This window comes from Mauremys reevesii, linkage group 18, assembly GCF_016161935.1.
Source record: "Mauremys reevesii isolate NIE-2019 linkage group 18, ASM1616193v1, whole genome shotgun sequence".
NCBI lineage: Eukaryota > Metazoa > Chordata > Testudines > Geoemydidae > Mauremys > Mauremys reevesii.
The window spans coordinates 28708663-28719903 of record NC_052640.1 but is presented as its reverse complement, the minus strand read 5'-3'; the positions used below and the strand labels follow the sequence as shown (position 1 = coordinate 28719903).

General features: G+C 60.9%; 1 protein-coding gene across 1 annotated transcript; it reads left to right on the top strand.

The window, feature by feature from the left end:
• The first annotated feature begins 8953 nt into the window (after window positions 1–8953).
• LOC120386243 (apelin receptor-like) lies at window positions 8954–10354 on the top strand. Its single transcript, XM_039505355.1, has one exon. The coding sequence runs from the start codon at window positions 8955–8957 to the stop codon at window positions 10035–10037; it is 1083 nt and encodes a 360-aa protein (XP_039361289.1). The 5' UTR covers window position 8954; the 3' UTR covers window positions 10038–10354.
• Window positions 10355–11241: the final 887 nt, after the last annotated feature.

The window sequence follows — 11241 nt, the reverse complement described above, 5'->3', positions numbered from 1 at the left end:
TGAGGTTACCAAGGGGAAGGGAATAAAATTCTTTATTTTGGAGCATCCGCTTAGCTGCATTAACTCTGCTCCGGAAAGGTCACCCAGGATCTTCTCTGACGGGTGCTATTGCGTCCAGTTGAAACAGCTGGGAAGGTACAAAGTAATTGCCCGAGTTAGCACATGGCCAGGGTTAATACTGCTATACCCTGTGAAAAGTGCCAGGGTCATGGGGGCCAGGCCTTGGATTTACTCACACTCTGAAAGCCGGGGAGGATTTTTCCCCTTTGGTGGACTCATCAGCAGAGAGAGTCGACTTTCCCTTCTTCACAAGAGGCATCTCAGCCTTCAGCAGGCACCAGTGAGCCCCCAGCCAGCTCTGGGCTTGGAGTGAGGCAAGCGGGTGTGTGATAGCAGGTGGTGGTAATGGAGAGAGCAGGGGCTGCTTCCCCCTTGGGCCTCCCTTCCGCAGAGTTATTTCAGGGCCTAGACTTGCTCCCATGGTGGCTGATTTTTCAAGACCCTTTTAAAGATCCAGGCTTTGCCTGTCATCCCATTTCCACTTTGTAACCTCAAAGGTAACATCACATGTAGGCGGGTTTTGTCATGGCACGGTCCCATAGCAACCTTACTGGGCACTAAACCCAGTTATTTGGCCAGGCGTGGCCTAATCGTTTACAAATGAGAACTGTTCTGCAGTGCAGGAAGATGCTGTAGACTAGATTGTGTCCTGCCCCTGGGCAGGTGGATACGGGGTCATAATGCAGGTCTCTCGCCCTCCTTTACTCTCCCTATTCGGAGGTCAGGCACAGCCACAGTCCTCGCTGAGCACCAAGGCTGTGAAGTTAGGATTGCCAGCAGGCGCGGCTCTAGCCACCTATAGGGGGCAGGGAGAGATGCAGCCCGAGATGGGACCATGGCTCTGCCCTAACACCCCCCCCCCCCATCACGGGCTAGCAAAGCGATTCCTCTGTAGCCCAGGGGTGGTGCATGACCCCTGCTTCCCCTGCGGAGCTGCTGGAAGTTTTGCACTGGTGTGAGTTACTCTGGCTGCGCACAAGCCCTCATGTGGAGCAGTGCCCAGAGCCCCCTTGCTTCACGGAAAAACGCAGAGGAACCTTTCATGACAGATACCCCCCACCCCCACCAGTACTGCCCCCGAGGCAGGGCCTGGTGTTTCTATACACAGCCGGGGCGTGGCACCATGCTCAGCAAGAGCCGGTGCCCAGAATGGCTGCTTTGTCCATGTAAAACCAGTCAGCTCTTCTCTTCCCACGAAGGCCCTTTCCTCCCACCTGGCCCTTCCTGGTCAGTGCATGAGAGGGAGGCCTTGTAAGCCCATGGCCAGGGCAGTCCCAGCTAATGGACTCTGAGACCAGAGCACACAGCCATGGACAGCGGGGGATGGGATTATAGTGACATCTAATTGCAAAAACTTCGGCGGCGGGAAAGGGATGTCATTAAAACCCAAAAAAGGGCAAGACAGATTAGATACAAAAAAATAACTTGGGGAAAACATCCCCTCTGGAGCTCAGTGCTTCCTGCCATTGTGCTGCAGGAGGTTCGGACGAGGCTAGCGCTGCACGGACACATGGGCGCGCCCTTCGCCCCAGCCAACGCCAGCACCTTTTATAGACGCAAGACGGGAGGTTTGCTCCGAGGAGCCGGGTTGCAGCCTCCTTGGTGAGCAGGCAGCCCTCTCCCTTCATTGCCCAGACACTGACCTGGCCCAGCAGTGAGCCCAGTGCAGTCACACCCCGTGGGGCCTGGGCCTTTCTTTCCGGGACAGTCTCAGACCTTCATGGGGAGCCCCAGAGGCCCCCTGCCTGGGTGTGGCAGCTGGAGAAGCTGACAGGCCACTGGCCCAGGCACACCTGAGTGTAGTCCCATGTCTGCCACTCGCTCAGCGTGCGGCCTTGGCTACCTCACGTTCTTCAGCTGGGAAAGGGGCGATGCGCCCCGGGGGCTGGAGGGGGAGGCCTACAGTGCCTTGCATAGGGGCTGATGTTTATTTTTCCCCATGGGTGCCCCACCCCCACTCTGTCCTGAGGCCCTGCCCCCTCCCCAGGCCCCGCCCCTGCTCTGCTCCTCCCCCAATGCCCCGCCCATCCACCCGCCACTCACTGTTCTCCACCCTCCCCCCAAGGGGCTCCCACCAGCGGCCGAACAGCTGTGGCTGACGGGTGCTAAACACCCACTGTTTTGTTTCTGTGGGTGCTTGAGCCCCGGAGCACCCACGGCGTCAGCGCCTATGGTGCCTTGTGTTATGAGTGATCCCTGAGCTCTCCTGCGCTGGGCGGGAGCCACATCCCTGGGCTGTGCCTCTCCTAGCGAGCGCCTCCCGACCCAAACGCTCTCCCGTTGGGGCTGAGACTGGACTGTCAGGGCGAGGGGGGGTGGCTCGGTTTGATGTCGTTCTCCTTCTGCAGAGCATGGTGCCCTGGTGGCAGAACAGTCCCTGCCCTGGAGGGGACCCAGGAGCCCGGCTCACACCCAGCGGAGCCCCTAAGGGAAGGGGCCGGAGCAGGAATCCATCCTCGTTCTCGTGACTCAGCGTCTCCCCTCCCCCTAGCATAGGCTCACTTGGAGGTCGTGACTGGAGCAACTTCCATTGTCCCCAAGCAACCCCCGTCTGTGCCCTTCCTCTCCCTAAGCCCCTCAGCAGCACCCAAAGGCTAGAGCTGGGGGAGGAAGCCCCCGCGCACCCCCAGCCTGAATGGGCACACGCTGCAGAGCCTCGCTGACGCTGAGCATCTAGAGTGGGTTAAAGCCACGGCCCCGGGAGCACCGTGAGGACACAGCCCTGTGCAGCGCTCACGTGTGTTAGCAGGTCTAGGGGAATGCAAGGCTGCCCCATAGGCTGTAACAATCTTGGCTAGTTGGAGGTAAGTGCAGCTTTGTCCTGGTGACGGCAAGGCCATTGTGTGGCCAGGGGTGAGCGGCTCCCATGATACAAATGTGGTGTCCTCCTTGCTCCTGGGCTGACTCCCCTGTGCGCCGTGTGACCGTGGGTGATCCCCACCCCCCATTCTCCCTAAGGCCTGTATTGGGGATTTAAACAGAACTGCGCTGGTACTCTGCCCCCTCCCCTGAGGCATGGCTGCCTGGCTCCCCCGCCTGTGCCTGGGCTCTTGAGTTCTTCTTCCTGGACCTTTTATTAAGATGGAATTTCCCCTTTCTGCCCACAGAGCCTTTGCTCTGCCCTCTCTCCCTCTCCCCAGCCACTGGCTCAGCCCTGGGCAGTTCCTACACCACCGCCAGCTGTGGTGTCCTCATTTGCTCGTGATTGAGTTTACACCAGTGAAACACCCATCAGAGAAAGGGCACGTTTATCCCCGGTGCAGCAGCCCAGAGTCACGTCAGCACACGAGGGAGCTCCGCCTGGAGACTGACGCATGCGCCATGTGTAGGATGGCCAGACAGCGAACCCCCGTTTGCCCCTTCTTTCTCTTCGGCTAAAAGCTGCACCACGGCCCATTGGGATACACTGTGCTAACTGCAGCATGGCCAGCCCAGCCAGTGGGCCTGAGCCCCCTTCAGGGGACAGCAGAACTTCTGATGCCACAGCACAGCACAGTTTTACAGTGGTTGTTACAGAGCAGCTGACGTTTCAAGGCAAACCTTCCAGCCCCGCCTCTGCTCTCTGGTTTTACCCCATCCCTTCAGTGCAGTTACTCCTGGTTTACCCCAGCGTGAGTAGAGAATCAGGCCCTCTGTTTAGATCAATACCAACATCTCCTTTTTTAGCATGTTTCCCACCCTTTCACGCCATGTGCTTCATTGCTAATCACATTTGCATGAAAATAGTGTCATTGGCCATTAAGAGGTTCCCAGACGCCTCTGCTTGCTCCCCGCTTGGCATCATCCTCTCCTGCAGACGTGCCAGCGAGTTGCTCTGTAGATGACCACGGGATCAGCAGCCAAGGATTGTCACATGAGACGGGGAACAAGCCCTTAGCAGCGGGTGACCCGCCCCCCGCCCCCAACAGATCCGTGGATGGTGAGGGAGGGCGGAAAGGGCTGAGATTAAACAATAAGCTACAGCGCTCTCTTGCCACCCCCATCTCTGAGTCCCTTGCCCAAAAGACAGCCAGGCCCTGCAGCCGGCGTATGGGAACAAGTCCTCAGGCAGCTGGGGAGTCATATGTCCCCTCCCTCCAATCTGGGATGGGCTGCAGAGCCAGCACAATGGAATAGACTCTGCAATGAGCCCACGCCTTCCCCTCTGGGCACGAGAGGATAGGAAAGGACCATCTTCCTGCAGACAGGCCTGATCCTGCTGCCCAGGAAGCAGGATCAGTGTCACCCCACCGCCCCCGCAGGGTTGGGAGGTCACTGTTCCAGCCACGCCCAGGCTTCCACGGGGAGTTGCCACTGGCCTGCAGCCCAGCAGCCCTGATCCGTGTCATGGTCTGGGGGAAGCCAGAGGGCATGGCCCCAGGAGTGACAGCTGGCCCCAAGGAGGCACTGGTCGCTGAGGGTCCTGCTGACTCAGCGGAGCCAGGGCTGTGATTGATTCGGGGCCGGGTTATCTTTCCCCTTCAGACCTGCATAAAAAGTGCAGGCTCAGCAGGGCTTCCTCCGAAGGGCAGCACATGGCGAAATAAACCGCTCCCAGCGATGAGCGCAGGGAACATCTCAGCAAATAGCTAGAATCCTGCCAGGAGCCCGGCCCTCTCCCCCAGGCCCTGACTGAGGAGCTGCAGCTGGGGAAGCGCCACCTGGAGACTCAGGAAGGGAAGCATCTTTTGCAGGGCTTTCTTTGAACAAGCCTGGTTTTGTTGGGTGTATGGGAAAAAAGGCACTGAGCCCATCATGTGTGCGAAACAAGCCCAAGGGAGGGAGACGCTGCTTCCGGAGGCCTCCGAGATCCCGCTGGCTTTGGGGTCCCAGACTATAATGCCGGGGACTTCATGTCCATCAGAACCATGCTGGCTACAATGCTCAGCACTCAGCAGCCATTGCTGGGCGGGGGGCAGGTTTTCTAAAGAGCTCAGCTCCCACGTGGGCACCTCAATAAGTGGCCTGTGCTCAGGGCCTCCACTGGCTAGAGGAGGAGAGATGGGCTTAAGGAAAGAGAGAGGAACTACAAGGAACTAAGGATGTCGGGTGCTGAGCTCTGCTCCCATAGCTAGGATGTGCACGGCGCTGCATGGACTCAAAAGGACCTGCCCCCAGGAGCCCCCAATCCAGGACAGATGCCAATGATGGGCAGGGGCCCAGGACGGAGTGAAGGGGCTCCCAGCCCTTCAGGGCGAATGTGTCAGTGAAGTCAACTTGTTTAGAGAAGGTTAGCAAAGCTCCACCGAGCAGGAATAAAGGGGCCATAATAACCTCACGCTGTTCCTGTCGGCTCAAAGGCAGCAGGGGCACATGGCTTCCACTCCAGGTTTGCAGCAGGCCTGGGCTGGAGTCTGGATTTTCATTGCTCCTTACGGCTGGGGTAAAAAAAACACGAGCGTCTGCTTTTACGCAGCAATGCCTTCACTGAATTCAAAACTAGATGTGAAACGTTCCCCCAGGACAATAAATACACGGCACGCGAGAGCCGCCCTGCGCTGGAGGAAGCGGGATGCTAAGAATGGCTTTGCATCACTTTATGGCTTTGTGGGGGGCGGGGGGGGCAGTGATAACACTAAATGACTCCAGGCCGTGCCCTGTTCTCAGACAAGGCGGCACATACAGGCCCCGGACCTGCCAGCAGAGACACATGGCTGGCAGGATCATCCCATGTGAATCCGATGGCAGGATCGGGGCTGAGTTTCACAGGGGCTGAGCTCCAGCAGCTGCCCTTGGAAGTACAGGAAAGCCAGCGGTGCTGCGCATCAGGCCACATTTTGCACGAGTGCCTTCAAGGCTAATTCTGGACCCACTGCAAGCCTCACAATTTAAAATTCACGACTAATCAAATCTTGACTGCAAAAGCAATTACATCCACAGCCAGGTCAACCACCCACACGCCTCCTGCCCCTCCCCCCACTGTACCAAGCCAACCCACCCATTTTAACTCCAGCAGCCAGGCACTAGGCATGACAGATTCCTCCGCTCCGGGGCCGCGCCTTGCAGAGCGCCCCCTAGGAGTGCCTAGCACAGTAACAAGGAGAAGGCTCCACCCAGCCGTCACTAACCATTGGCTCTAATCCTCAGGATAAAGGCTCCAGAAAGAGATTTATCTTCTCGCCAGCCATCTTCCCCTTCTCACCCGGATCCCAGGCTGCAGGCCTTAGCAAAACACTGCCCAAGGAAAGAAAAAACAAACGTGCTTCTCCCAGCACTGAGAAAACACATTAAGGCCTCAGGTCCCCAGGGACCCTTTCCTCCCCGCAGCAGCCGGCCGAGGAGGGGCTCGCCCGTCTGCTCACTCAGCGGGCACTCGGAAAGCAAGCCGTCCTTCTGCGCGTGGGTGTGAGGCGTGTCCGGGAAAGGGCTGGGCGTGGGTTGTGTGTGGCTGCACTAAGATGTGGGTGTGCTGCGTGTGCAGGGTTATGGCCTTGCCGTCACGGACCTTTTCCCTCTCAAACCCCTGCGCACGGCTGCCTCGGCTCAGATCGGAGCAGGGAAAAGTGGTTGGAACCACGGCCCTGTCTGCAGTAATTCTCGCCAGCGCTGCTCCTGGCAGAGCTCAGAGTGGGAACCTGCAGGCCAAAGGCTAGTTTAGATACTGTCTGCGTGTGTGTGATTGGGGCAATGTACATGTGGAGCAGAATGGGGGGGAGGGTGTATCTGGGTGTCTGTGCCGTGTGGACAGATGTAGTGTGTGTGAGAGATGGAGGGTGTTGGAGCCCATGTGGTGTGGTTTGGGTGGGTGTACATTGTATGTGGGGGAGGGAGCCAGAGACTGTGTGCGTGGTGGGAGGGTGTATGCTACCTGCTGGGGGGGCAGGGGGAATCAACAACCTCCTTCCTTAGAGGTTTTTAAGGTCAGGCTTGACAAAGCCCTGGCTGGGATGATTTAGTTGGGTTTGGTCCTGCTTTGAGCAGGGGGTTGGCCTAGATGATCTCCTGAGGTCCCTTCCAACCCTGAGATTCTATGATTCTATGAAAATGTGTGTGGGGGGGTTGAATGCACTTGTGTGATTGCGGGTGGGGGAGGGGGAGGTTGTGTGAACGTATGCGTTGTGGGAGAGGGGAGAATGGGTGCACCTTGGAGTGTGTGTGCAGGAATGAGTGGGTGTGCTGTGAAGGGTGGATTTGTTTGGTTGTGTTGGGAGATGAATGTGTGTGTTATGATCTCTGTGTGTGTTATATTGTGCAGGGAGATCAGGGTATGTGCTGTGTGTGAGTATGTGGGGGGGATATGAGGGTATGTGGTGAGTGTGGGTGTGTTATCAGCATTTGTGTTGTGTGTAGGTGTGTGATTTCCCAAATTTGTGTATGTAAGACCTCCCCGTGGCAGAATGTGTGTGTGTGTGTGTGTGTGTGTGTGTGAAAGAGAGAGAGTCAGTCTAAAATATTCTGTGTGTGTGTGACTCCCATGGTAGTGTGTGTGTGTGTGTATGTGTTTGTGTGACAGAGTCAGTCTAAAGGAGTGTGTGTGTGTATATGTTTGTGTGAGAGAGAGTCAATCTAAAGGACTCTGTGTGTGTGTGTGTGTGTGTGTATGTGTCTCCCCCATGGCAATGTGTGTGTGTGTGTGTGTGACTCCCGTGGCAATGTGTGTGTGTGAGTACGCACACAAGAGGGATCCTTCCCTGTGTTGTGTGTGAATTCCAAAGGCACCATGTTATTATGAGACTCAGAGACAAAGGTTCCCCACCCCCCGACCCCCATAGCAGGGGTGGCTGGGCCCACGAGGTGGCTCCTACCAGTGCCAACAGATCACCCCAAAGCTCCCCTCCTCTGCCAGTGGAATTTTAACTTGGGGCTCCTGGGAGCCCCCTCCAGCACCTCACGGGTGCCTAGGGGAGCTGGGTATGTGGGGTGTCTGAGCACAGGGAATAAGGTTTTGGGGAGGTGACAGTGTGTTGAGGGTGAGTGTGTGCGGCTGTGTGTTGTCTGTAGGGTGTGTGTGTTGTTGTTTGTGTGTGTGTGTGTGTGCTGTTGTTGCTGGTTTGTGTTTGTGCACTGTTGTTGCTGGTGGATGTGTGTGTGTGAGCACAGCATGCCATTATTGCTGGTGTGGGTATCTGCACTGGTGTGTGTGTGTGTGTGTGTGTGTGGATGTGCGCTGTTATTGCTGGGGTGTGCAGTTCCATCGGCAGGGAACAGATCTCGCTCTCTCCCTCCCTCTGCCACCGGCACCCGGCTCCCCGGTGTGGGGTCTGGAGCAATTCCACTCGCCCCCCAACCCAACCCAAGCAAACAGGAGCCTCCCTTGTTCCCTTTCTGCCTCTCTTCAAGCTTCGCTCTGTGCTGGGAGGCAGGGGGTGAGGAGCTCTGGGGGAGAAGTGAGGTGCGGGGTCAGGATTCTGGCCCAGGGTGTGCCTGGGGGCATGACGCTGGCCCGGGTGTGCGGGGGCAGGGCTCTGGCTCGGGTGGGCCTGGGGAGCAGGACGCTGGCTCGGCGTGGGCCGGGGCAGGATTCTGGCCCGGGGTGTTCCTGGGGGCATGACGCTGGCCCGGGGTGTGCGGGGGCAGGGCTCTGGCTCGGCGTGGGCCGGGGGCAGGATTCTGGCCCGGGGTGTTCCTGGGGGCATGACGCTGGCCCGGGGTGTGCGGGGGCAGGGCTCTGGCTCGGCGTGGGCCGGGGCAGGGCTCTGGCCCGGGGTGTTACTGGGGGCATGACGCTGGCCCGGGGTGTGCGGGGGGGGGCAGGGCTCTGACTCGGCGTGGGCCGGTGGGGGCAGGACGCTGGCCCGGGGTGTTCCTGGGGCAGGGCTCTGGCCCGGGACGCCCCGGCGGCGGCTGGGCTGGGCCGGGCCGGCAGCGCGGCCGCCGGGGGTGGGTCTCCGGCCGCGCCGCAGGGGGCGGGGGGCAGTGGCGGGAGCCCCCTTATAGGCGGCGGGCGGGCGGGCGGCGGGGCGCAGTGCGGGGCCATGGAGGACGAGCCCTACTACTACTACGGGGAGGGGAACGAGAGCGGGCCGGGCGCGCAGTGCGAGTGGCCGGCGGACTGGGCCGTGTCCTTCTCGCTGCTGCCCGTGCTCTACATGCTGGTCTTCGTGCTGGGGCTGTCGGGCAACGGGCTGGTGATCTTCACCGTGTGGCGCGGCCCGCGGGCCAAGCGCCGCTCCGCCGACACCTACATCGGCAACCTGGCGCTGGCCGACCTGGCCTTCGTGGTGACCCTGCCGCTGTGGGCCGCGTACACGGCGCTGCGCTTCCACTGGCCCTTCGGCTCGGCGCTGTGCAAGCTCAGCAGCTACCTGGTGCTGCTCAACATGTTCGCCTCCGCCTTCTGCCTGGGCTGCCTCAGCCTGCAGCGCTACCTCGCCATCGTGCGCTCGCTGCCGCGCTCCCGGCCCGTGCGCCCCCGCGCCTCGGCGCTGCTGCCGCTGGCCGCGCTCTGGCTGCTGGCCGCCCTGCTGGCGCTGCCCGCCCTGCTGCTGCGCGACACGCAGCCCGGCCCCGACAACCTCACGGTCTGCGACATGGACTTCAGCGGCCTGGCCAGCGCGCAGAGCGAGCGCTACTGGCGCGGCGCGCTCAGCCTGGGCACCACGGCGCTGGGCTTCCTGCTGCCGCTGCTGCTCATGACCCTCTTCTACTGCTGCATCGGCGCCAGCCTGAGCCGCCACTTCCAGCACCTGCGGCAGGAGCGCGAGAAGCGGCGGCTGCTGCGCATCATCGCCACGCTGGTGGCGGTGTTCGCGCTCTGCTGGCTGCCCTTCCACCTGCTCAAGAGCCTCTACGTGCTCAGCGAGCTGGGGCTGCTGGAGCTGCCCTGCGCCTTCCTCGGCCTGGTGGTGCTGCTGCACCCCTACGCCACCTGCCTGGCCTACATCAACAGCTGCCTCAACCCCTTCCTCTACGCCTTCTTCGACCTGCGCTTCCGCGCGCAGTGCCGCCTGCTGCTGGGGCTGCGCCCGGCGCTGCGCGGCCCGGCCGGCTCGGGCTCCTCCACGCTCAGCGCGCAGACCCAGAAATCCGAGCTGCACTCGCTGGCCACCAAGGTGTAGCGGCGCCCGGCGAGCCGCGGCCGGACGCACTGACGGGCTCGGAGCCCGCGGACGCTGCACAGGCGCCGCCGGGAGCTCGGCGCGGTTCCGAGGCGCTGGGTCGCTCCTGCTCCGGGGTCCGCAGCAGCAGTGCGGGAGAGCTGCCTCCGCGCCCGCTCGGTCCCAGCCCTGGGCCCTGCTCAGGGGGTCCGGGTTCCCCGCCCGCCCGGCCCGATTAGCGCCCGGGCGGGCTCGGCTCCGCAGGCCGGGAGCCCCCAGAGCTGGGCTGGTCCCTGCGGGCGGCTCCCTCCCTGTAAACCAATAAAATAGTTTTTCAGGAACTCTGCAGCGCTGGTCGGATTCTTGGTGGGGACAGGGAGAGTCCTGGGTCCGGGCGGGGGGCTCTGCAGGGTCCGGTTCGGGCTGTGAATGGTGGGTCCAGGGGCTGTGCGGGGTCCGGTTCGGGCTCTGCGGGGTTCTGGGAGCTGTGCGGGTTCCGGGGGCTCTGCGGGGTCCGGTTCAGGGTGTGAATGGTGGGTCCGGGGGCTGTGCGGGATCCGGTTTGGGCTGTGAATTGTGAGTCCGGGGGCTGTGCGGGGTTCTGGGAGCTGTGCGGGGTCCGGTTCGGGCTGTGAATGGTGGGTCCGGTTCGGGCTGTGAATGGTGGGTCCGGGAGCTGTGCGGGGTCCGGTTCGGGCTGTGCGGGGTCCGGGGGCTCTGCGGGTGGGTCCGGGAGCTGTGCGGGGTCCGGGGCTCTGCGGGGTCTGCACTTACACCAGAGCAAACCCCCCACCTGTGGAGACATGAGCCGACTCCTGCCTGCCTGGAGCTGGAAGAATAAGTGGTGACATGAACCATCCGCAGAAGCAGGAGGTGCCGGGCAGTGTCAGAGACACCGTGTCTGTGATGTGCTGCCTGCCAGTACCAGTAGGTGCCATTCAAACACCGCATCTCCAGGCTGCAGCGAGCACCGGCGCTGGGATCTTCGCCGTATAAATTCCCTGGTCCTAGACTGGGAACCACCACAAATCCTGGGCCAAATCTAGCGGCTGCTGGTGACAGACGCCTGGGTTATAACAGCACCCAGGGGCCCCCGCTAGAGAGGCTGCTCTGCCGAGCTGGTAGGGGCGGGGGGAGCTCGCTGGTGGTAAATGCACAGAGAAGAGAAGCTCAAACACATGGCCAGATTCCGCCCTTCGCAGCGCTGGTGTAAATCCAGAGTAAC

Coding starts and splice junctions, on each gene's coding strand:
- LOC120386243 (XM_039505355.1), top strand. CDS start 8,955: ATGGAGGACGAGCCCTACTACTACTACGGGGAGGGGAACGAGAGCGGG.